Here is a 26,750-nt window from a genome sequence, read left to right as displayed (position 1 = left end):
TTAACTACATGAATTAAACAAATATGAATTTGTTTATAAAGTGAGACTGTAACTCCGAGTACAAACACCACTTTGTTATGACAAATTCAACAGGAATATTCCGCAGCGTGTCATATTCATATTGTACAAGCAGAGTAAGCGAGATATTTGCCTATCAAAACTGAGAGTCAAGCTATGAAGGCAACATTTGTTAAGTTAACTACATGAATTAAACGAATATGAATTTGTTTATAATGTGAGACTGTATCTACGAGAACAAACACCACTTTGTTATGACAAATTCAACAGGAATATTCCGTAGCGTGTCATATTCATATTGTAGAAGCAGAGTAAGCGAGATATTTGCCTATCAAAACTGAGAGTCAAGCTGTGAAGGCAACACTTGTACATAAGCACCGAATGGCTGGCGATATAAATTGTATAATACGGAAGGCGAGAACTCGGCTAGCCACCTTTATGTTGAGGTCAGGGCGGATTGCGGTATGCCTATATTATTATAGTGTACATTAACCTAGGAATTTGCCTAATATTATTTTTATACTTATTTAATATTATTGTAATAATATATTTATAGCCCAGTGGATATGACTTCTGCCTCTGATTCCGGAGGGCTGTGGGTTCGAATCTGGTCATGAGCATGCACCTCCAACTTTTCAGTTAAGTGCATTTTAAGAAATTAAATATCACATGTCTCAAACCTTGCATACCAGATAATTTTCTTAATTCTCTGCGTGTCTGAAGTCAGGCAATCCGCATTGGGCAAGCGTGGTGGACTAATTGGCCTAATCCCTCACATTCTGAGAGGAGGCTCGAGCTCAGCAGTGAGCCGAATACGGGTTGATAATGATGATTATAAATATTAACGTAAAAAAACTTAAACTTTGACAGGTACAGTACTTTTACGTTTACAGGATTTTTTATGAAATTTGGCACACAAATAAAGTTATATTAGTTGAATGTATGGAACAATATAAGTACCTGTAATATTATGTCATAGTGTAAATAAACTAGTTCATTTTTATTAATTTTTAATTTTAATTTGTATTGTTTCGTAAGGTACATCGACGTACATCTTGGCTCAAGAACTTACGCCCATGGATATATGAGTACCAGATCACTCTTTCGGACAGCAGTGAACAAAGTTAAATTAGCCTTAATGATTGCTGACCTCTGAGAGATGGCACTATAAGAAGAAGAAGATTGTTTCGTAGTACTAGTTAAAAGCGTTATTTTAAAAATAAGCAAATCATTAAATACATAAAATAAACCTACTCCATTAAAAAAACATTTTATTAATGATAAGTTGTTGTTGTTTGATTAAAATACGAGCAGAACGTTATATTTTTGTTTTTATACGATAAAATAGGACGAGTATGGAGGAAGTTATGATGTTATTAAACCACTATTATACTCAATGATACAGAGAGTCTCGTACGAGCGACGTGGCCATTATAACTAACCGAGTGGCAGGAATGTGATGTTTATTTAGCATTTGCTCCGAGAAAAACTTTACTGTGTACCTCATGCATAATTATTGTACTGTCAACTTTAATCGTACCTACTGCGTCAAGTTTAATTATTGTGAAAGTGCTTGTTTGGGGAAATAAATATGAATCAGTATGTTCGTTTATGTCACCAAATACGTGAAGGTATTGTAGTGTAAAGGGTGTAGTGGCATAATTTTAAGCTACGCTTTAGAATGACACATGCAAAATCTATTTCTATTCCAAATTGCTTCAGTAGCCGCAACGCAAAGGAGAAACAAACAAACACACTTACACACAAACTTTCGCATGTATAATATTAGTGTGATAGCTTAATTGATGGAGTTCAACACTCGTCATGTAGCGTCGGGTTTTAATCTAATACCTAACGATCAATTCTTGTGTATATATTTCATAATTAAAATTGGAGAGCAGATAAAATATATCCTTATTAATAATTAATTAAAGTAATTACACCGTCGTATCCTGAAAATGTAAATTTAATCTAATATACTAATATTCTGAAAATAATAAAGTTTGTGGTGTCTAACTGATTTAGATTTTTTTTACCATTAGAAAATCACGTTATTTATGAGTGTCATTGGACAACTTTGTCCTCATGTTTTCATGGGAACGGGAACTATGTGGATAAAACCTAACGGTTTGACTAGTACATCAGGTAACTAAATGTCCAACGGAATGTTTGTGAAATGCAAATGTATTTATTTATTTATTTAAGCCTTTACAATCTAAATTACATAACATTTATTACATGCTTTATAGTTAAATTTCATCCCACTGCTGGGCAAAGGCCTCCCCTTCCTCTTCCATTGTGTCCTTTCCATAGCTGATCGGGTCCAGTATGTTTCTTCAAAGGCAATCAGATCGTCTTTCCATCTACTAATTGGTCTGAATGCAAATTACAAACATAAAAATTGTGCTTTCGATTTGGTCGCTACAAATAGAACGATAAAATATTATTAACGAAAAATTGTGAAAAGTAGAAAATAACAAGCGGCAATAATTAATTTTCCGTTTCAACCCGTTTGGTAGCAAATGAATAATAGCTGGAAATAAGTTCGATTCTCTTGCTATTTTGTAATGGGGATTCTTTTCTCGGGTGAAAATTAACGAACTGGTTAATTGGACGGTTGGTTATTGCTTTCTACTATTTTATACCTTTACGGATGCTTCTATATGAAGTAATAATGAAGTCAAATTAAATATATAAAATGCTAATAATGACTTTTTTGATTACCTCCCTGACGTAGTTGGTAGTATTCTTTTTTTATTCTTTACAAGTTAACCCGTGATTAAAATCTCACCTGATGGTAAGTGATGATGCAACTAAGATGGAAGCGGGCTAACTTGTTAAGAGGAGGATGAAAATCCACACCCCAAAGCCCGGTCCTGGGTTTGATTCCAAGCTCGGATCAGTGTAGGATTTAATATTTTTTAAATTAACTCAGGTCTAGTCTATCATCATTATCAACTCATATTCGGCTCACTGCTGAGCTCGAATCTTCCTTCATCGTTTGAGATACGTGATATTTGGTGGTTATCGTTGGAGGTGCATGCCCCGAACCGGATTCAAACCTACGACTTACGGAATTCAGAGGTTACTCGAGAATATATACCATAACTCTGAGATTATATTCTTTCATCATCATCATCAAATCAGCCGAAGGTCGTCCACTGCAGGACATAGGCCTTTTGTAAGGACTTCCAAACATTACGATACTGAGCCACAGTATAGTATACTATACTATACTGTGGCTATAGTATAGTATAGTATACTATGCTATACTGTGGCTCAGTATATTCTTTACCGAAAATTAATTAAAAATGTTCCAGGAACTAAAATTAATATTAAAGGATATAGGTAAAATGAATATTTTCGGAGTAAATATTATTTCTTTTGTAAATAGACCTTAAAATGTGTCCCATATACGTATCCTTCAAATTATGACTTAGCCGAGTTTTACGTATTTTAAAATGCAAGGATAGATAAAGGCGTGTGTTTCATGGATAGTCGGAACTATTTGAATTACTTTCTATAAAAACATAAAAAGTTTTTATTTAGTTAACAAAATATTAGTTATGAAGTTCGACCCCTATAAGTGGACTCGTCAACACCTTGAAGTTATGGGAAATACTCCATATTATGGATCGACATAAATACAGGATCTATATATGTATCTTCTTCTTCTTAAGGTGCCTCTCCGACTAACGAAGGTTGGCAGTCAGTTTCTTGAACTCGTCTCAATCCTTCGCGAGGCGAAATAATTGTGCGGCGCTCGCGATCCCGGTCCACTCTCTGAGACTTTTCCATACTGACGACTAGGGAAAATATTGCAGTGGTTTCCCGTTGCCTTCTGCCTATATATGTATACAGTTAGAATATTATGTAGGTCAAATTTTGGAGTTAATTCTATACATCGACAACCTTTAATAATATTTTGCTATCCTCACTATCCACTGTTAAAACTAACCACAAACTAGGCTAATGAAGTCTTAAGAATTTTTTTGTAGGAACGCATTTTTTCAGAAATAAGCAAGTTTGTAGTAAATAAAGGTACATTTTTTCGTTTGTTTCAATTATATTTTATTTTCCGCCCACCAATAACAATAGAATTCCAATTTGGAGGCATCTTGTCTACCTCCCGTTGTCGATAAAGAATTCCCAGTTACAAAGGACGAGACAATCAGAGCGTTACATTTTCAAACTTGTTCTAACAAATACGCGTTTTTCATGTTCTGATAATATCAAATGAAGCGGCACTGCCAGTTGATTGTGATTGTTATATAGCTGAACGCTGATTTGTTACTCTAATGACTAATACCTAGCTTATAAAGCTTCCTATTTTGATTTATTTTTGACGAGTGGTGCAGTGTGCATAAACAACCAAAAATATTACAACCGATAAACAGAATAGATTTAAATGAATCTGTCACCTTGTTGGACAATTTCATGGGGGCATATTTCTTATCCATTCTTATCGTATCGAGTACACCAAAGTCTGGAAAATGGCTTCGAAAGAAAACGCCCCATCACCATGTTTAGCCTCTTTCATAGTTCTGTCTAACATGTATCAAATTTATACAACATTTTAGTAGTCGTTTTCAAACCTACTTGTTTAATTTTTTTTTAGAAAATTATTATCTAGATTTGTATTTGTTCCAACATGATCAATTTCTCCCTTTCTGTTTCAACTAAGCGAAACCTATGTACCAGGAGCGGTTTTTAAATATAACTACCGGACGCCAGCGACTTCGTCCGCCCTTAGATTCCCTTAATCAGGCCCTATCGCAAAATCCGTTCTTAGTGGATACCTAGTAACTACCTCTTTGCCAAATTTCATCTTTGTACATCAAGCGGTTTTCGAGATTTCGCGATGAATGATCTCGCATTTATATAAATTAAGATTAGTTAATTGGTGGAATTTAACCCTATATCTTTCAGAAATGTGAGCTAGTCTCACAACTCCTGGGGTTAAAAAAAATAAAGCTTCGCATTTCGCATAGTACGAATATCAATGGAATACCACCCTTATGTCAAACTTTGTTCCGCGCAATAATTTTCCATTCTGCTGCTATCAAACGAAGCGAGACGGGAAGTTGCTTGTTACCAGGTTAGCGTTCTGATTGTTTTGCTATTTTTTCATTTTGCTTTATATCTAGATAAATTTAATTTGTTGATATAAAATTAGATCGTCAATATAAAAGACTCAACAGGGGAGGACTTTTAACGAAGAGGATGAATCGGTCTCTGGTTACTGGACAGTTCTCGTGTCGTGTCTTATGCACGATAATAGTTTAATGTAAAGTCCTAAACTAAAACCCGACATTAGACTAATTATTGTATTTGACGACCTCCAAGGCGCAGTGGTATGCGCGGTGGATTTACTTGACGGAGGTCCTGGGTTCGATCCCCGGCTGAGCCGATTGAGGTTTTCTTAATTGGTCCAGGTCTGGCTGGTGGGAGGCTTCGGCCGTGGCTAGTTACCACCCTACCGACAAAGACGTACCGCCAAGCGATTTAGCGTTCCGGTACGATGTCGTGTAGAAACCGAAATGGGTGAGGATTTTCATCCTCCTCCTAACAAGTTAGCCTGCTTCCATCTTAGATTGCATCATCACTTACCATTAGGTGAGATTGTAGTCAAGGGCTAACTTGTAGAGAATAAAAAAAAAATCGCTTCGTTGAGGTCAGGTTTGTAACCCCCAATTAAATATCAGTCAGGTAAAAATCATTTTTCTTCATCAAAAAATTAATCAACCTTCCGTACAAGTAATAATATAAATGAATCCGCGTATCTGAACTTTTCACTGTTGCAACGTTTTAAAAAAGATGGGGCTATAAAAAAAGAATAACGAAACCAAAAAGATTTTTTTCTAGAAAAAGAACTCCTAGCCTACTGCAGAGCAAATTTAATTGCAGTATCTTTAGCAGCCAAACGACATGAGTTCCGAGTAAATTTCAGTCAACAAATTATTGTAAGTAGGTCACAATGCCGACAAATTCAAATAATTATATCCACGCAATCCTTCTTGTTACTACTATGAAAATTAACCAATATACCTTAAAAACTTTTAATAGATATTTATACTCAATAAGGATATATTAAGTAAGTAAGAGAACAATTTTCCCTATACTTTGAATACAATTATTATAAAATACCGGTTTACACATTACAAACAAAAAAAATACCTTGACTGAGTTTGTTGTGGGCTCTTCTCGGACCAAGGCGCGTTTGGAACCCTCGTAACTTTAGTTTTAAGTTTTCGACTATTATTACCACCATTAAATTAAATTAAATTATGACATAATCTTGACCTTTCAAAAGTGCTTGTAAACTAAGCCTAATTGAAATAAATGAATTTTGACTTTTAGACATTACACTTAATTCTTGCCACTATGCTACGTGAACATGGTTAATATAGATAATAGGATAAGTTAGCTTAAATTCCTTATTGTATTCTTTTTCAATAAAAAAAAAAAGTAATGAAAGCTCAGTACTCACCCAGTTCTAACAAAATTAGCTATGTACAAGATGAAGGCTTCGGATAGAGCCACCTCGGACTTGGAGTAGTTCTTGGGGAAATGTCCCAGCCCCTCCACCAGAGGAGCGCCGAACAGATACGGCAACTCCTCGCCATGTACGGAACCCATGCGCTGAAACAAATACTAACTTAATATTTGCTCTATTGTATCTTTGTCATTTTATAATTGTTGACTAACTTCTAAATGACTTATAAACTTAAACCATACTCATAAACATGGATTGAGATTTAAACCTCAATTTTCTTTACACCAAAGTGGACCTAATCATTACTTTTTAAAGTTCACTTTACTTTGAAGAAATTAGAGGTTTACATCATCATCATCATCATTATCAGCCGATAGACGTCCACTGCTGGACACAGGTAGGCCTCTTGCATGCACTTCCAAGCACAACGGTCTCGAGCCACAGAATACATACTCGAGCCGCAAGCCAAGTTTTACAACAGAACTACAGTAGGTGATTATTACTGTAGGTGATTATGATGGCATTGAAAGGTCCAGTCTAGACAATTGTCGAAATATAAGCTAATTCTATATTTAAAAAAAAAACTATTCGATAATGTGTAAAACTTTGACCGTATGCACCCGACACTTAGCTTTGTGCCAACCCTTTACCAATGACCCTAAAAGTTTAATCTTTAACCATGTTGTTTGTCGAAGTTACGAGCTACAACCAATATCGATTAAGTTACATAAACACAAAATTTGCTACGTCCTTTTGATGTAAATGCAAACGTATTTTAGACAAAGTAATAAACTATTTCAATTAAATTATTCCAGCCAAACTAAATAGATTCCAAATATTTCATTGAACAATGAAAATACGCATTTGCGCATACCCGGAGAGAGAAATAGGCTTTTCATTCCAGAAGGATAACCATAAATCAATCAACGGCGAATCGGTTTGAGATTTACTAAGGCCTGTTACACACGCACCAACCATAATTCTGCCATAATCATAGTCATGCTTCACACTAACCATACTTAACACCATGCGGCGAGTATTTATTGGTATCAAAAAATTAATAATTTCATTCATAACTTTTTCGCCACAATATGGGATATACCGATCACATCGCAACCACAACGCAAAAACCAGCATGTATGAAAATTAATAGATTTATTTATACGAACCACAAAAGTTTTAAAACACGGATCACATTTTGCACGCACAATTCAATCATATCAGATATAAATTATATATACGAGTTAATAGCAGCATGTATAAAAATGTATAGTTTTATTCAAATGGACCACATTTTGCTGACAAATTCAATCATGTGGGAGATATGGCCACATCACAACCACAACGTAACCACCAATGACATCGCACACTAGCGGTCACTGGTCAGCCATATCGCAAACACAGCATTGCGTTATCGTAAAGATTGATCTACCCGTTTGCAAACAGTAGCCACAATGTGACCACAGCACAGCTACCAGCCACAAAACTACCACGAAGACTTTCAAGGCCGCGATTTCAAGGTAAGCGATTCTGTGACATCTACCTAAGCTATGCGACGTTGATGTTATGAAAACCTGATGTATCAAAGGCTTGAAATTAGAGCTAAGCAAGACGCTAGATTGACGACAGGTTATCGCATGTCAAGCGTTTGAAAACATTAGGATTAATAAAACAATAGTGGAACAGCAGCCTAATAGTTACCACCAATGCAAGAAGTATGCAGCGACACTGTCCCATGCAACTGATTGGCCACATTTTGTGCGATGTGGCGTGGTTGCGGCGCGTGTGAATTCTCCCTAAATGAAAGTTTGCGAGCGGAGAGATGTGGAAAAAAAGGAGAGTAAAAACAAAATTGCGATGAGTATAAAACGAGTCGCTTTGAAGAGGAAAAAGTACCAATAATGATCTAATATTGGAAATCGGGCCAATATTAGAAACGTCGCTCAGAGTTTGTGTGGAGGAGACAATTTATAGAAACGACGTCAGTTGTATGACTCAACATTTTTTTAAACGAATATAAGAAATTTTTTATATGTTTAGAAAGATTTTGTCGTATAATACCAACGATGATCAACCCTCCAGCCAGCGTGGTATAATAACCACGCTGGCTAGAGGATTCTTTATCGCAATGCAGGCTAAATTTTTCCTATGTCATTTACAAAATCTAGCCAGAAAAGAATGATTATACCACCCTTTAACGGTCGTCAAAACCTCGTCGGTCAGCCTCCAGAGTGACCAACTCAGGTTCAAAACGCTGGTCCTTCAAAGAAGCATATTTTTCCTGCAGCGGCCGACTATTTGATGACGATGATTTATAGCCAAAAGGTTAACATAGACTTTACATTTAAACTTTCAAATATACAGGGTGCTCGGGAGTATTTCCCATAACTTATAGGAGCCGAAATGCATAAAAGATTTTTTTAAATAAAAAAAAACTTTTATGTTTTCATAAAAAGTAATTCAAATAATTCCGACTATTCATGTTACACACACACATTTATCTATCCTTGCATTTTAAATACGTAATCGTAGTGGTAAGACTGTCGATATCGACGAGATACAGCGGGCACTCTGCATTTCAATAGTTAAGCTACTTCATGATATTTATCAATGAATAAGTTTGCCTTGTATTAGCTAATATAAAAATGCGATTTAACGGACACAATTTGAGATCTATTTACAAAAGAAATACTTATTACTTCAAAAATATTCATATTAGACTATAATATGTTCCTTGGACATTTTGAATTAATTTTCAATAAAAAATATAACCCTAGAGTTAAGGAAATACTCCCGAGCACCCTGTATATTTGTAATATAATTATATTTATGAGTACGAAGTAACTGTTAAAACTATTAAAATTAAAGTTTAATTAAGTTTAACTTACTCGTACCTGTGGATAGTCTCCATCTTTGGTCTGATAGTCGAACACGTAGAAGAAGGTGTTCGGGCCGGATCCTATGGAGCTCTTGCTGACGCTGAGGAAGTCTCCAGTCTGGACCAGCGGGGCCACGTATTGGGCATCCGAGAGAGCCAACACTGCCGCGTCTCTTGTATTGATTGGATGCTGTTGACAAAAATAAATTGACAAAAAAAGATCACATGACGCCTAAAGCCAGGATTGAATTTGCCTGATGTGTCGTTTCGTATTGTGTTTTTCGAATATAGAAAAAAAGAAAAAAAACTCTTTTTTTTCAATAGTGTCACACATCACAATGCTTAAGAAAGCACTATTGTAAAGCTTAACGCCTCGACCACCTGGGCAATTAAATACCAAAACTCAAGTAGTTTACTAAAAGCATTAAACACCACTCTGTCATGTTTGGTGTGCCAATTATTCTATGAAAGTAAAGCGTTGAGAATATTACAAGTTTTTAATTCTTAAGCTCTCCGTGGATCAAAAGACGATATATGTGGTTGTTGGACTATTGTCGTATCCTCTCTCCTATAAAGGAGGCGGCCTCAAAAGTAGGCCGTGAAAACAGGGTGGTAATGATAATGAGATAAAAACCTATTTAATAAAATCCAATAAATACTTCTTTTGCTTTATGTGTATAATATTAATTTTTGGGTTTTTAGCTCTAAAAATGAATGAATTATGTTTATTCATAAAAATGTAGGTTTAACTCGATGTTACAAATAGAATTAAGCCTATACATTTTACCATAATTGGATGAATCTAGTTTTGAGCAAAAATAAAAAACTAAATTAATAAAATGTCACAATTACAATATAATAAATTACAAAAGTCCATGTCCATAAAATTATCTTGAAGGTCGTAATAACTTTTTTTTGATTATTAAATAATACATTTTACATTTAAATATTGACCAGGGCTTCTCTTTTGGACGATGAGGAAGTTTGTTATAGATTTTATTGCCTTACAAAATGAACTCTTGAAATACAAACATTATAAACACTGTGCATAATGAGCTTCCGTAAAGCAATGCCTGCTTCTATTAAAAAATAACCACAAGTTTAAGCATTCACGACAAGGATGTCTTTATATTAAAATTTCGCTCCCAAAAGAGAAGTCTGTAACTAAAGGCCTAAAAGATTAGGGAGTACAATAAACAGTGTTTTGCAAAAGTCGAGATAAACTTGCTATTGAATATTTTGTTACAGAATTTAATATAAAATATGAGTCCTAAAATGTTTTGTGTTCATGTCGACTCGGCCTAAATACTGCCTCAAAATGTAGATTTATGGCAAATTACGAGTACCTCGGCCTAATACTTATATTTTACTCCTTATATACCAATACTTTGAAGATGGATTTTTTTTTGTATAAATAAGCGGCAATTAAATTTATAATAACTTGCTCTCTCGCGTTGATTATGGCGTTATAGAACTATATGATTATATTTTTTTTTTTGTGAGAGTCCTTAATCTAGAATATTTTTTTGACGGCATCCGTAGCACAGTGGTATGCGCGGTGGACTTACAAGACGGAGGTACCTCCTGGATTCGATTCCCGGATAGGCTGATTGAGGTTTTCCTAATTGGTCCAGTTCTGGCTGGTGGGAGGCTTCGGATAAGGCTAGTTACCACCCTACGGGCAAAGACGTACCACCAAGCTATTTAAAAATCAAAATCAAAAATCATTTATTTCAAATAGGCTCAGTTTACAAGCACTTTTGACACGTCAGTTGACTATTTGTAAAGATTCTACCACCGGTTCGGAAGGCAGGTTCTGCTGAGAAGATACCGGCAAGAAACTCAACAGTTGCTCTTTTGAAAAAGTCATACAGTATTCGTCGTCATCAACCCATATTCGGCTCACTGCTGAGCTCGAGTCTCCTCTCAGAATGAGAGGGGTTAGGCCAGTAGTCCACCACGCTGGCCCAATGCGGATTGGCAGACTTCACACACGCAGAGAATTAAGATAATTCTCTGGTATGCAGGTTTCCTCACGATGTTTTCCTTCCTTTGGAACTCATCAATGTTGTAGTACCCTCGACTAAGTAAATGTTTTATAACAGATTGCTTAAAGCTATGCATTGGCAGGTCCATCACAGTCTTGGGGATCTTATTATAGAAGAGTACACCCAAACCTACAAAAGTTTTTTTACTCTTTGGAGTGTGACGACTATAAGTCTTACATACTATATAGGTATAATACAAATTATGCATACTTATAAAAAAAAAAAAAATTTTTATCAAAATAAGCTCAGCACATGAGACTAATGATAAATCACTGGGAAAAATATTATTTGGAAACATTAAATTATTTTTAGCAGATTACGCCGAGAGCGTGTTTACTACTTTACTGGGAGCATGCGGGCTGACGCCTGTGACGCTTTCAGTATGAATAGCTAGAGCAGCTGGCTGAATGCTTAATGTATTCTACCCGTGCTTTTCCATCGTATGATGGAAGCATAGTACGAAGTCGGTTGTTTGGGCGACCAGTAGGGACTTTTATGGAAAATGATGATGCAGCCAGGAGTGTCTTCTCATGAGGGGAACTCCTTGATGCTTAAGAGCATATATGTGAACCTTTACATAGTTATTGAGTTCTAATGGCATATTATTTATACACAGGGCCGAGAGGCCTATGGTGTGAAATTTGACTTATGAGTCAAAATGATAATGCAGCCAGGAGTGTCTTCGCATGAAGGAACTCCTTAATGCTTAAGAGCATATATATATGAAACTTTACATACTAATGACCTTCTGATGGCTTATTAATTATACACAGGGCCGAGCGGCCTATGGTGTGAAATCTTTTAGATTTCTTTCGAACGCATTACACTCTCTTGAGAGTAATGGATACTCTGAAAGTTAAGACTGCCAGCTAGAGGCTAGGCCTGTTACACTAATTATACAGTGATGCCTTGTTCTGCTTGATATAAAGATGATAGTGGAAGCTAGGCCTGTATTTATACAGTGTTTACAGCGTGCTTTGCTCTACTAGTCGTCTGACAATCAGTTATCAATCCACTATGTGGAACTCATCCATACACACTTATGTACCAAAAACGATAACCCTCACGAAAAGGTGGGGGGGGTCCTGGTTCTTAAATAAACCTAATCTCACCAAATTCAGGGAGAGGACCACCGTCGTTGTGCGGGAGTTGGAGCCAATGACCATCTTTTGAAAAAAAGATGCCACACCTCACTCGCTCACCCAGTCTCACTCGCTCACCCAAGCACTATTACCTTCTGTGAGTTTGTTAGAACTACAGAACCAGCAATGAGAGTAATACTGACGTTCAGGGTAAACCTGAATGTTGTGTTGCCACTCGCTGTCAATGTGGTCTTGTATGATTCACGAAGGCGTAACTATTAAAACGACCTTATCAACGTACTCATCGTTCGTGTTTTGATAAACCACGAAGAGTTCGTGTATCGATATACTACGCAGAGTTCGTGTATTGATAAACCACGAAGAGTTCGTGTATCAATTATACTTTAGGGAATCTGTGATACGAGAACTGTTACCTCTGAGACTTTAAAGTATTTGTGTTATTATGGACATAACGTTGATTAATGGGTTCTAATCAATAGACCATCACATGCCAATTAAAATATTTTAACCTTTGGAAGTTCAACACTTGATAAAATGTATGTTTTATGCTCTTATATTTATATGAGGCATTTTGAAACAGTTACAGGAGACAATATGCAGAAATAACTAACTTATGCCCGTGTCTAGTAAGACGTGGGTTTAAATCTCCTTTTCGTTTGTACAAATTAATATTTTGTCTTACATATACTATACTGTTATATATATATTGACAGGCTACTGTTAGTATACCTATTTCTTTAAACTTTAGAAGAAGGGACTCGCATGATTTTAATTGATATATTGCCCGAATTGCTCTTTTTTGAAGTACAAATATAGATTGTATATCGGCAGCCTTGCCCCACAATAAAATACCGTAAGACATTACGCTGTGAAAGTACGCAAAATAAACAAGCCTAGCGTTAGCGTTCCGGTACGATGTCGTGTAGAAACCGAAAGGGGTGTGGATTTTCGTCCTGTTCCTAACAAGTTAGCCCGATTTCACCTTTAATTGCATCATCACTTACCATCAGGTGAGATTGTAGTCAAGGGCTAACTTGTAAAGAATAAAAAAAACAAATATATAAGAAACTCTTAGATTTATTTCATATTTATCAGGTTGCTGTTGTCAAGGTGGGTTGGGTTGTGAATAACATTACATATCCATCAGCACAAGCATTATTACATCAGGATCAATGCGGCTGTCCCAATTAACATTGATTAATTAGTATGCGATGACATTACGTAATGGTATGTGTCCGTTTGATGCAATTAAAAGAGTATTACCGAGTTATCTGTGGTATGTAGAACTAGCAAGATCTTATAATATAAATACAAATTATGAGCCTAAATAACACACGTAGAGTATAATTTTATTAATTTTCTACGTGTGTGAAGTCTGCCAACTCGCTTTGGGCTGCCGTGGTGGACTATTAGACTATTAGACCCTCTCATTCTGAGAGAAGACTCGTACTCAAGCCTACTACTATGCACAGCAGTTAGATTTATTGCTAAAATTAGCAATTTGCTAAATTTATTTTTTCAGTAGCAATCCGAATACTCTTCGTTCGTTATCAACCCATATTCAGCTCACTGCTGAGCTCGAGTCTCCTCTCAGAATGGGAGGGGTTAGGCCGCCAACACGCTGTCCCAATGCGGATTGGCAGACTTGACACACGCAGAGAATTAAGAAAATTCTTTGGTATGCAGGTTTCCTCACGACGTTTTTCCTTCACCGTTTGAGACACGTGACATTCAATTTCTTAAATATTTTATATGTCTAATACTCTTGCATTATTAAATTTCTATAGTAATATGCACATTTATACTTTGTTTGTTTTATATTATGTGTGCAATAAAGTATATCTTCTACTTCTTCAATTACATACTGTAGTAAATAGTAGTCTGAGACGGATGTGACGTCGCTCGATCTTGTGTTGGCTTGTGCCTACGCTAGGTGGCACGACTTGTTTCCGTGAACAGTGGGGATTACTAAGTGGACGCCGTCGGGCGGGAGCGGCATGTGACATAAGGCACTCGTCGTACGGTCGTCTTTAGTGGTCTCGTGGCGTTTGATCTATCCACAACCTTTGTTGTATAATCCTTCATAGGTTACATGCCTCTTATAATAAAAGGATCATGTAGAAAATATCACTTAAAAACTGGAAAATTTTGCTTTGACAGTTTTAGAATTATTGGTTAAGAAAATTATACCTAAAGACCTTTAAATATAGTCCAATATTCAATAGAATCCCAAATTCAGAGCAAATTCAACCTTAAGAATTGAGTTTTTGGTTGAATTTGCAAATGCAACGACTTGAATTGAGTGCCAAGAAGTTGTGTTTGGCACAAGGTTTGAATGGTGAGTGTTGGCATGTCGAAAGAGTATCCTTAAACCTGTATCCGGAGACACAAGCCTCAAGATATTTTCTGCCATTCTAGGACCTTATTCTGGTTACAGTTTGATTTGTTAATTAAGTTGTCCTACTAAATATAGCGAATCATAACCTTTGTTCAAAATTGGTTTTCTTTTTCTTAATTTTTTTAATCCACTTCTGAGTAGATTTCTAAAAACACATACAGTTCAAAGATGTATCGATTGATATACATCCTTACTATTTGGTATAGTTACTTGTACGAGGCAGCTGTCTACAAAAACCATTGGTTCCGTGCAATTTACCCCCGAAGCCTATTACCCCCAATTTAAAAGGGCCCTGATAGTGGTTTACTTTTCCAATCACGTATGTAAGTAATGCGAAGCCGATAGAAAATATTCTGATCAATATGATAATACGACATAAAAGGGATTGCCAATCTCCCCCTCAGGCAAGATTTATTGTTGTGGGTAATGAAAAAATACCTCCGAAACCTTACCTGAACAGTTCTCTCCCAGTCGGTGTATTCGTTGACTATGGTAAAAAATATCTCGCTCAAATGATATGTGTAGGCGTTCCTTACGTAAGTCCTGAAACAATAAATAATGTTTAACGAGGATTTATATTTGGCTAGATACCGCATGCGTTTCATCCAAGTGTGCCTGAAATTAAATTAATGGTTACAATAAGTTATAATTACGTTTGACGCTAGATTACCTACATTTTTTATTTGTGTTCCGGTTATCACAAAAATAGGACACTGAACAAAGCTACAGAAGAATGAATAAAGACACGATGGCATTTTCATGATCATCAATAACGATAGAGTCCAGAGTTGTAGCGCTAATCTATTATAAAGGGGAAAGAATTGATTTGTTTGTGTGTACTGAATAGGCTCAGAACTCTGAAACTACTAGACCGATTTAGAAAATAAAAAATCTAAAATAATTAAGTTAATGTTCATTAAACATTGCTTTGTTTTAATAGACAGAATGATGATTCTAAAAAAAATATAAATTATTTCAATAATATCCTATTACAGCACAAGATTGCTTCTGGAATGGATTATTCGGTAATCCGCATCAAACAAACGAATTAAATTGAATTTGAATAATGTAAACATCATTATGATTCCGACTCCATACTTGAATGGAATAACAATTAATAGTACAACTGATACCAAAACGAAATGAATTAGTAAGAAATATATGCTTAAAGTGATCAATGTAACTATGAATCATGTAATCTCGCCCTACTCATAATTGACCTGTGTCTATTATTAACATGAGGATATTATTAAATATGTCGAAATTTTTTACTATGTATTTAAAATACTGAATGCTGACAGAAGTAATGTGAACGATGGGAGTATAGTAATCAGTCAGATACAAAAAGTCAATAAATAACTAAAATAAACCGGACACAAGATCAATCGAAATCATCAACACCTTTTGATACAGCCATGATTCAATTTAAAAGGTTAGTAATATAACCTCTCAACCCTTGCGTTGCTCAAATAAATTTAAATCAATCGATAGCTATGGAAGTAAACACCAATTCGCTACGTAAACATTCTCACCTTATTATCCTGTCCCTTCGCTCGCCCTCGAAACCGTTTTGTATATCCTGAGCTGAGAATTTCCAAAGAGCTTCGCTCGTTACCACGCCAAAGAGAAGATCATATTTATTCTGCCCGCCTCTTATCCCGAAAATCCTATCACCACTTCTTTTGTCCGCCTTTATATTATTGACTCCTGACACGCTGGTGAAACCTTGAAGATCATTCGGTATGAAGAAAGTTAGCAGTTCCTTCGCATAATCAGTCTTTACCACCACTCCGTCCACCGATGGACCAAACGCTGTGAGGTAGCTTGGTGTACTAATATCTGCGGACATCAGTTCTTGTAGGGGCACTTCTCTAAGGCAGTCCACAATTAGCTCGTGGTCTTTGACGATGTCTTCGGGGAGCGTGCAGTTTGATTGTTTGGCGAGTTGGACGGAATAGCTGACGGGATCTTCTACGAGCGCCCATAAGCTAAGTGCTGAGCCAGATAGAAGGATAGCTCGGTGGAACAGACCTAAAATAATATGGAACTATCAAAACATAATAAAACAGTATTGAATAGAAGTAAGCATTAACTTTACGGTACTAAATGAAAAATGACTCGTACAATTTGTGACTCTTCACAAAAAATGCGCGGATCATAAGCCGCTTGTTCCTAAAATATGTTGTAAAGTATTATCTGGTTCCTATCAATAAATTCTTATTAGTAATCTAGTAGTATTTTGACGGCCTCCGTGGCGCAGTGGTATGCGCGGTGGATTTACAAAACGGAGGTCCTGGGTTCGATCCCCGGCTGGGCCGATTGAGATTTTCTTAATTTGTCCAGGTCTGGCTGGTGGGAGGCTTCGGCCGTGGCTTGTTACCACCCAAAGACGTACCGCCAAGCGATTTAGCGTTCCGGTACGTGCTCTTCCTAACAAGTTAGCCCGCTTCCATCTTAGACTGCATCATATCACTTACCATCAGGTGAGATTGTAGCCAAAGGCTAACTTGTAAAGAATAAAAAAAAAAAATGGGCAGTTGGTGATGGTACATCTCGCGTACCAGAACACATGACCAGTCAACAGTTCCTGTCTTATTAACTTAACATCTTTAAGTAATTGTTACAGATTTAACACAATCCACATGCATCTGTATTACACCAGCAACCACGCCATTCAGCAATGCTGCATGACAGCGGAAATTAGCATATTGTAAGAACTGAGAACTTCCCAGACGTTAGTAGTATTCCACCCTGTGCTTAGGAGACCATATTAAGCGGTCAGGTCTGGTCATTACTGTTAACATTACCTTATCCCGCCAACCCGTTTTGGAGAAGCGTAGTTGGTTTAAGTAGCATATTCCCTCACCTATAAGGAGAGTGGCCTGGCCCTGTGGAAAACCGTTAAAATAGGCTGATAATTACTGACCTGTTACAACAGTAGGTGAAATCATAAGAAAGTTGATACACGCGGCGCCTGACCCGTGGCCCAACATGGTGACATTGCCCGGGTCTCCTCCAAACAGCGCAATGTTCTGCTGCACCCAATGCAGCGCCGCGATTTGGTCCATCAAACCATAGTTGGCTACGCGCGCCTTTAGATGAGGTATTGGATTTGCATTCAGGAAACCTGCGGATTACATACTCGTTAGAATGTGTCTATAAATACGAAACGATTCTCTAAGGGCGTCTCCGCTCAGACTTGGACCGCAGTTCAGAGGGACGTTCGAAGGTGTTTTGGGCTGAGTGTTATGTCCTGATGATACCTTTGTGACTGTGGATTTGAATATGCTTTGTGATGTAGTAGAAGCTTCCTATTACGAGATGCTTTCATTCAAATCACGCGTGGCTTCATCAAGTGAGTATCTTTGCACTGTCATATTAAAAAAACACTGAGCGTATTATACCGTTTTAAAAATATATGATACAGTACATATTTTTAAAACGGTATAAAACTTTTCCCAGTTGTATAGTAGTTTTATTCTAATTACACTGCCGAGCTGTAAAAGTCACTCTCATTTTAAAGCACTATTTATAATCTCACAAAACGAAAAACAACCCGAGCAAAGTCTGCCGTCTGATGAAAAATTAAATGAGCATTTAGTTTTATTTTTCTTGAGCTTCCATCTAATTATGCGCTGAGCTTGTACGATAGCTTCGTCACGCCTCACTTTGCTTAATTAAACATTTCTTGTAGCACTTTTCAATGGGACCTAAAATTTATTCGCGTGCTTTAGAATAATGTGATCTATTCCCAACACGTTGAGTATACTTTGCAACGTCACTGACTCGGTGTCTGAAATTTTAATGGACTCATATTCGCGGCATTTTGGTGTACGTGCTGTTAGGGTGTTATATCCCCTGCGTGCTGAATGACCTGATTATTATAAAATTTGAATTTGTACCAGAGCCCCCGAGATAAAATGCTGAATGTTAATGGCGGATTATATTTTATGTCAGTAGGCAAATTAACAGTTTTATCTTTGTATTCACGAGGGCAGTTAAATCAGTATGATTTATTTCTACATTTGTAATGAATTTATAGTATTTTGCTGAAAAGGCAAAGTGTTTACTGTGTGGCTCGGACTTTATTATGAACAGCATCTTTACTATCAAAGAGTTCGTTTTCCTCAATCTTAATTTACCAACAAACATTCTAGAGACATCCAAAAATTATTACAATAAAATATTAAAGATATACCACAATAATATTTAACTTGTGTCGAAATAGTTGCTGTCTTTACATTGGTCAAAATTTTTGTAAATTTGATTTGTACTTCGAGAAATTATTTACCTAGATTTAAAATTATACATTTACATTACCGACATGGTGACTTTTCCCGGGTCAATACTAATGTAGGTAATGAATATGTAATACAGGTGTAAACAAGAAAGAAGATAGTTCATAATCTAGAAAATAGTCCGAAGGATAATGTGGACATTGGTCTCAAGATGGATCGATGTCATCGGTTGGATTCCAGTCCAGGAAGCCTCTGGATGCAAGCAGCTGAAGATTGTGGTGTTAAGAAGACTTTCCAAAAGGCGTATTCTGTGGTAGACATCGGACAATAATGAAAGAAAGAAAATAAATTTAAATCTAAAAGTTGCAGACAGTACCCTACCCTAATGATAACATGTCCGTGTGTAACCTTTTAAAAGAAAGGGTGTACCTACCTACCCATCTTATCAGCCGATAGATATCCACTGCTGGACATGGGCCTCTTGCATGGACCTTCAACACAACGATCTCGAGCCCCCAGCATCCAGCGGCTCCCTGCAAACCGCTTGATATCCCCGGTCCACCTAGTGGAAGGTCGACCAACACTGCGCTTTCCGGTGCGGCACACAGCACCTTGGGACCCCAACGTCCATCGGCTCTTCGAATGTGGCCTGCCCATTGTCACTTCAGCTTTGCGACTCGCTGAGCTATGTCAGTGACTTCGTCTGCGGATCTCATAATTTCTGATTCGATAACGCAGAGAAATTCCAAGCATAGCTCGCACCATCGCCCGCTGAGTGACTTTGAGCCTTCTAATAAGGCCCATAGTTAGCGACCAACAAGGATATACAACTAAGCATATTATGCCGTGCACTACCTAAAAGTATAATACACGAGGCTGATTTTGAGCTGAGACCCTATGATTATAATGGTATAAATGTACCAGACATCTCAGGTTTATTAACTTTGTTCACCAACTAATGAATATACTTCGGTAGTGTGCATCACTTACCCAATATTCCAAGTCTGTAGTTGATAGTGATGACCACGAGTCCCGCATAGCTGGCTAGCACGGCCCCGTCGTACACGTTGCCGGAATTCCACTCAAACGATTCTCCGTGTATGAATATCACCACTGGATATTTAGCTAGCAACGTTGGCCCAACTGTAAAAGACAGTTTGCTCAGGTATCTTGGATTTCACAACTGTTTTAAGAAAATAAATTCAGTTACAACAGAAATCAAAGAATTTTCAATTTGCGCCCGTCTCAGCTAATGTTTTTGCTGCATTTTGTTTACTGAGTATTTTAATTATTTGCTTGTTTGTTTCGGATTAGCCACCTTTTTTGTAGCTGTATATTTTTTTTAACTGGATCATTGGCTAGTTGTTTATTGCTATTGTTTCACGAGTAAAAGTTTTGATAAAGGAACAGAAAAATAAAGTTTTTGGGTTATTTTTATGTAATTATCAGTAGCAGATGAAATTAACAGCTCAATGCCCCCTTCCCCCTTGGAGTGAAGTTGAGAGGAACAACTTTCTCATTTGTACTTAGTTGTAAAATAATTGTTTATACACTAAATGCTGAAAACAAGCAACTTCAGCGCCACCTACCTTCCGTATTTAAAGTCGTATGATAGTACTTCAATGAAATTAATTGTAGTCCTCTACATTTTTTGTCAAATAAACTTCAATGTAAAGCTCATAGTTTAGTAGAAAAAAGCTTAGTAAGCTTGTTGGTTGCTCTCTACCGATGGTTTATAATCTCGAGTCATGTAACTCTTATAGTCATATTTCCTACATTTCCTGTACTATGAATAGACGCGGATTGTATGGAGTGAAACTTGAATGGAGATAAATATTATACAAAACTAACAGACCCAACTAACTTTATCCGGTCCGGATGTTTTTTTTACAGTGAATAGGCTACTACAATCATGCCTGATGGAAAGCGCCAAAATCTGTTGCCATAGGCGAGTTAGTAGCCATAATCGGGGCACGCTTACCTAGGAAATACCTATTCACTCTTTCTTTGAAGATTGTTGACATGAACTATATAATGTACATAATTTGTGTACTTTTAGATGTATGTTTGGCTTTGTTTGTAGGTGAAAGTTTTGGTAGTAAACAGTTTACAGACAACGCGTTGGTGTGTAACTAACGGAAACCAATATTCAGGTTATACACACACATGCGTTTGGACTGTCATATTACCACTTCATCCAAAGCAAAACGGTCTTCCCATACAGATTTACTATAACAAATAACATAATTTTATTGAACTACAGAGGACTAGTATGGTAAGAGTATTGGAAGTAGGCCATCGAAATATCTATCAACTTAGTTTTCATTTATTTGTTTAAACCCTCTGGTACTAAGTAAGTATTCTGGTTTTGAATGATGCATGATAAAGTTTCAATTCTATTTTATAGCAAATATTTCTTAAGGCCATAGCCTTAAGACAGTCAAGCAGAAATAACGTTTCTCAGATAAAAGTCGATGCCTCTAAAGCCTTCTTCAGTCCACCTTTGTTTACGTTATCAACTGTTTCGCATGACAGATCCGTTTGTTCCAGATAAGTTCCATCTTTGGAACAATTCCAACTGAATGAAATATGTTTTCCCCATTGGATACGAATAAAGATCTACGTATATTGTTTTGGATATTAAATATATTGATAATCAGATGTTATGTGGCTAAACCTCGCAGTTCATTAGTATTTATTTATTTTTTATTTGATTTGATTTTCCATGAAAACACCAAATTTAAATTTAGTTTACTTTTGAAATCAAATACATTATTCGAAATATCTAGGCGTAGGAAACTTTTTTCTTTACAAATACAGTCCAGATATACATTACCTAGACCTACATATCTTTAGCAACCCATTTTAGGCTCACTGTAGAAGACGAGTCTCCTTTCAGAATGAGAGGGGTAAGACCAACAGTTCACCACGCTGATCCGATGTGCATTGGCAGAATTCACACACGTAGAGAATTTAGAAAATAATCCGGTAAGCAGGTTTTGAGACACGTGAGATTTTAATTTCTTAAAATGCAGACAACTAAAAAGTTGGATGTGCATGCCCCGGAACGGATTTGAACCTACGCCCTTCGAATCTAAGGCAGAGGTCATATTCAGTTAGCTATCACGGCTAAACCTACATAGATATATAAATATTACTACAAATTCGTATATTCACGTACCTACTTCATGTATTTATTTATTTATTTTTTGTATTATCAAAAAAAAAGTTCTCTTGTTCGTTTTTCTCAGGCCCTACGCATTGACATACATACTCGTAATAACATTATCTATATATATAAAAATGAATTGCTGTTCGTTAGTCTCGCTAAAACTCGAGAACGGCTGAACGGATTTATCTTATCTTGGTCTTCAAATGTTCGTGGAGGTATAGGGAAGGTTTAAAAGGTGAGAAAAATTAGAATAATTGCCGGGAAAACCACAAAAACAACCCTTTTCTATTTCCCATACAAACATTTAAGAGTCAAGGGGTAGGGTATGGTAGGGGTAGAGTAGTGTAGAGTAGGGATAGGGAAGAAGTGCACATAAGTCAAAGCGAAGCTTGACCGGGTCCATCAATAAATATTTACAATAAAGTAGACTAAATATTTTTAAGACCTTCATTAGAAAAATCATTTCAATAACAAATCCCCATCCAAAAGCTAATATAATTAAAGTAATAATAAACATCGTAGATATTCAAACATACATACCAACGGTTAGATATAGAACCTAATTTTTTTAAGTCATTCGAAAAAAATTTACACTCATTATTTAAGATTTTGAGAGCCGTGATAGCCTAGTGGATATGACCTGTGCCTCCGATTCTGGAGGTTGTGGGTTCGAATCCGGTCCGGGGCATACATCTCCAACTTTTCAGTTGTGTGCATTTTAAAAAAATAAGTATCACGTGTCTCAAACGGCGAAGGAAAACATCGTGAGGAAACCTGCATACCAGAGAATTTTTCTTATTTCTCTGCGTGTGTGAAGTCTGCTAATCCGCATTGGGCCAGCGTGGTGGACTATTGGCCTAACCCTTCTCATTCTGAGAGGAGACTCGAGCTCAGCAGTGAGCCGAAATGGGTTGATAACGTATAACGTAACGTATTTTTAAGTTTTATAGATTATTATATTCAACTGTAGGTAAATAACAGAATCGCGTTTAGAACTATTCAGATTAGCCGAGAAAACTGCATCGGGTAAACATTTTCACGGCAACGCTACGCAAAGATAATCCTGATATATTTTTTGTTTAATACGCGAAAGTAAAAAATACTAAATCATGTTTAAAATGTGTCTGAAAAAGTATTTTTTTCGTAAACATCGCTCGGACGCTATAAGCCATGCCACATGTTAATGGCATGTGGCATGGCTTTTCTAGTATAAAAATGAAGAAAACTTCGAATTCAATTCGCTGGAAACGAGCCTTCCAGTAAGGGAACCTGGAATGCTAAATTTGCAGTTACAAACGCGTCATGATGATTATCAAATGAATAATTTAATTATCTATATTAACATAAAAGCTGAAGAGTTTGTTTGTTTGTTTGATTAAACGCGCTAATCTCAGGAACTACTGGTCCAATTTGTAAAATTCTTTCAGTGTTAGAAAGCCCATTTATCGAGGAAGGCTATAGGCTATTTATAATCCTCGTATTCCTACGGGTACGGAAACCACGCGGGTGAAACCGCGCGGTGTCAGCTAGTATTTTATATGAACGAATTAATTTCGGTTTTTAATTTAAGTGAAGTATAGCACAAAACCAAAGATTTCTGTTGTTTTTGTAAAATGTCCACTCGCAAAATTGACTTGAAATAACATTTCTTTTCCAGTTTGCGTAAAGAAAAAAAAACGGTCGGGTTTGTCTTCGAGGTAGAATAAACATTAGTACTGGCATGCTTCTGCCCTACTTGGGAATATTTTTCAAGCAGTTTTACTCGGCACGTGAAACTGAAACTCGGAAACTGTTCCGCACGCCGCTTCTATGCGGTTGTTTCTCTAAGTTCTCTATAAAAATACACTCTATTTTCTGAATATCTGTAACTATTTTTATTTGCTCTTCGTTTTCCATATCAGTGTTGATTGTTATTATACCTACTATAAAACAGTAACTTTTTAATTGTTTACAAGTTAGCTCTTGACTACAATCTCACCAGATGGTAAGTGATGATGTATTCTTAGTGTCAATATATATATAACAGTATAGTCTATGTAAGACAAAATATTAATTTGTACAAACGAAAAGGAGATTTAAACCCACGTCTTACTAGACACGGGCATAAGTTAGTTATTTCTGCATATCGTCTCCAAAGAGTAAAAAAATCTTTTGTAGGTTTGGGTGTACTCTTCTATAACAAGATCCTCAAGACTGTGATGGACCTGATAATGCATAGCTTTAAGCAATGTGTTAAAAAACATTTACTTAGTCGAGGGTACTACAACATTGATGAGTTCCTTAATGATAAAGATGCTTGGAGGCCGTTGGATCAGCTTCCACCCTCACACAGGAAGTAAAACTATAAGAAATATAAACAGTAATTGTTATCAATTGTAAATTATAATACTGTATGACTTTTTCAAAAGAGCAACTGTTGAGTTTCTTACCGGTATCTTCTCAGCAGAACCTGCCTTCCGAACCGGTGGTAGAATCTTTACAAATAGTCAACTGACGTGTCAAAAGTGCTTGTAAACTGAGCCTACTTGAAATAAATGATTTTAGATTTTGATTTTGATGGAAGCGGGCTAACTTGTAAGGAGGAGGATGAAAATCCACACTCCTTTCGGTTTCTCCACGGCATCGTACCGGAACGCTAAATCGCTTGGCGGTACGTCTTTGCCGGTAGGGTGGTAACTAGCCACGGCCGAAGCCTCCCACCAGCCAGACCTGGACCAATTAAGAAAATCTCAATCTGCCCAGCCGGGGATCGAACCCAGGACCTCCGTTTTGTAAATCCACCGCGCATACCACTGCGCCACGGAGGCCGTAAACTATGCTGTATTGTCATAATATACTAAAAGTGAGGTGACGGGTCTGTCTAAGCCTTAATGCCGTAAAAATCGAAACAATTTACAAAACGATAGCTTAATAATTTGTTGCTAGTTTTTATTTACCTATATGTTTTCATGAAAGTCAACGTTTATAATAATTCAATAGATATCAGCTTTATATAATTCATCCAATCTAATTTCGATCTAAATTAGGTATTCCGTTATAATATGAAACTCAAATAACATGATCCGACTTACCCGGCGAATTAAATTCAAAGTATATTTATCAACATTCAAATGGAGTAGGAATGGGCTTAATTATTCAATAAAATTACCTATTAAGTTAATTAAAATTAATTTTCAGTGTACCACGAGCCAAAGCCTTGGTAATATTAGTATTAAATTCAGTTGTAATGTAAATGGTTGTTCCGTAGAGCCTTCTAGCAATATTTGTATCTAGATATACCTTTTTTGGCTTGTGGGAAGCTTCGGTCGTGGATGGTTACTGGTAAAAACGCGATTTAGCCTTCCGGTATGATGTCGTGTAGAAACCGAAAGGGGTATGAATTTTCATCAACACAAGTTAGCCCGCTTCCATCTTAGATTACATCGTCACTTACCATCGAGTAAGATTGATAGATCAAGGCCTAACCTGCAGAGAAAGAAAAATACCTATGAAGTACCTGGGTTCGATTCGGACTCGGGCAGCAGCTTATTTTGGAAATTAATATTTTTTACATTAAACCAAAATTTGTTTTAGCCGTTTTAAGGTTCCGTACGCAAAGGGTAAAACGCGACCACAAAAACTTTGCTTTCCACCGTTCGTCTGTCACCAGACTTTATAATATGAACCGTGATAGCTGGACGGTTGGAATTTTCACAGAAAGTAAATAAAAAATACTAAGCAAACAGAATAAAATAAATATATAAGTGGGCAGCATACAATAAAAATGATTCTTTAGCCGTTTTTATAGATGAAGTCACGGAACCAGTCCAACTCGCACTTGGTTTTTTACTTCAGTATTACTGAAAGAGGCAAAAAAACTCCTCTTTCCAATCTGCCATTTGTATGTTGTCCTACCATTCAATGTTTCCGCCGCATGCACTCGAATTCCTGAGCTCAGCGAACCTTCACAGACACACTCGGTATCGCGAACACGCGCAATTTCACTCAATACATTCCCTACATAGACATTGTGCTCCGCTGACTGGAATATCGAAGCTGAGGAAAACATTTAAAAATAAGCAAGTTCATCCACATTTACAAAATCATTCTAAACGTAAGTTTCACAGATCCACGTCGTACGTATCGCATCAAACGGATTTTAAATATCACGTTTCTCAAACGGTGAAGAAATCACATCGTGAGGAAACCTGCATACCAGAGAATTTTCTTAATTTTCTGCGTGTGTGAAGTCTGCTAATCCAAATTGGGCCAGGGTGGTGGATAATTGGAATAACCCCTCTCATTCTGAGAGGAGACTGGAGCTCAGCAGTGATCCAAATATGGGTAGATAATGATGACGACTGGGCAAGTAATAGACTGACAAAACTAGCTGATGGTGATTATATCTAGTAGTAATAAA

General features: G+C 36.7%; 1 protein-coding gene across 2 annotated transcripts in view; it reads right to left on the bottom strand.

The window, feature by feature from the left end:
• Positions 1–26,750, bottom strand: part of LOC112054701 (neuroligin-4, Y-linked-like) — a 111,985-nt gene that overhangs the window by 8,989 nt on the left and 76,246 nt on the right. The window contains exons 4-9 of one of the 2 annotated variants that reach the window (XM_052891615.1): positions 20,170–20,322; positions 17,868–18,068; positions 16,474–16,972; positions 15,394–15,484; positions 9,403–9,582; positions 6,509–6,660 (exon numbers count right to left, since the gene is read on the bottom strand). In XM_052891615.1, the coding sequence (XP_052747575.1) occupies positions 6,509–6,660; positions 9,403–9,582; positions 15,394–15,484; positions 16,474–16,972; positions 17,868–18,068; positions 20,170–20,322 (1,276 nt within the window). The remainder of the gene's footprint in view (positions 1–6,508; positions 6,661–9,402; positions 9,583–15,393; positions 15,485–16,473; positions 16,973–17,867; positions 18,069–20,169; positions 20,323–26,750) is intronic. The other variant, XM_052891616.1, reaches the window with a different exon arrangement.

The sequence above is a fragment of the Bicyclus anynana genome, chromosome 4 (genome assembly GCF_947172395.1).
Source record: "Bicyclus anynana chromosome 4, ilBicAnyn1.1, whole genome shotgun sequence".
NCBI lineage: Eukaryota > Metazoa > Arthropoda > Insecta > Lepidoptera > Nymphalidae > Bicyclus > Bicyclus anynana.
This window is presented reverse-complemented; position numbering and strand designations above follow the sequence as displayed.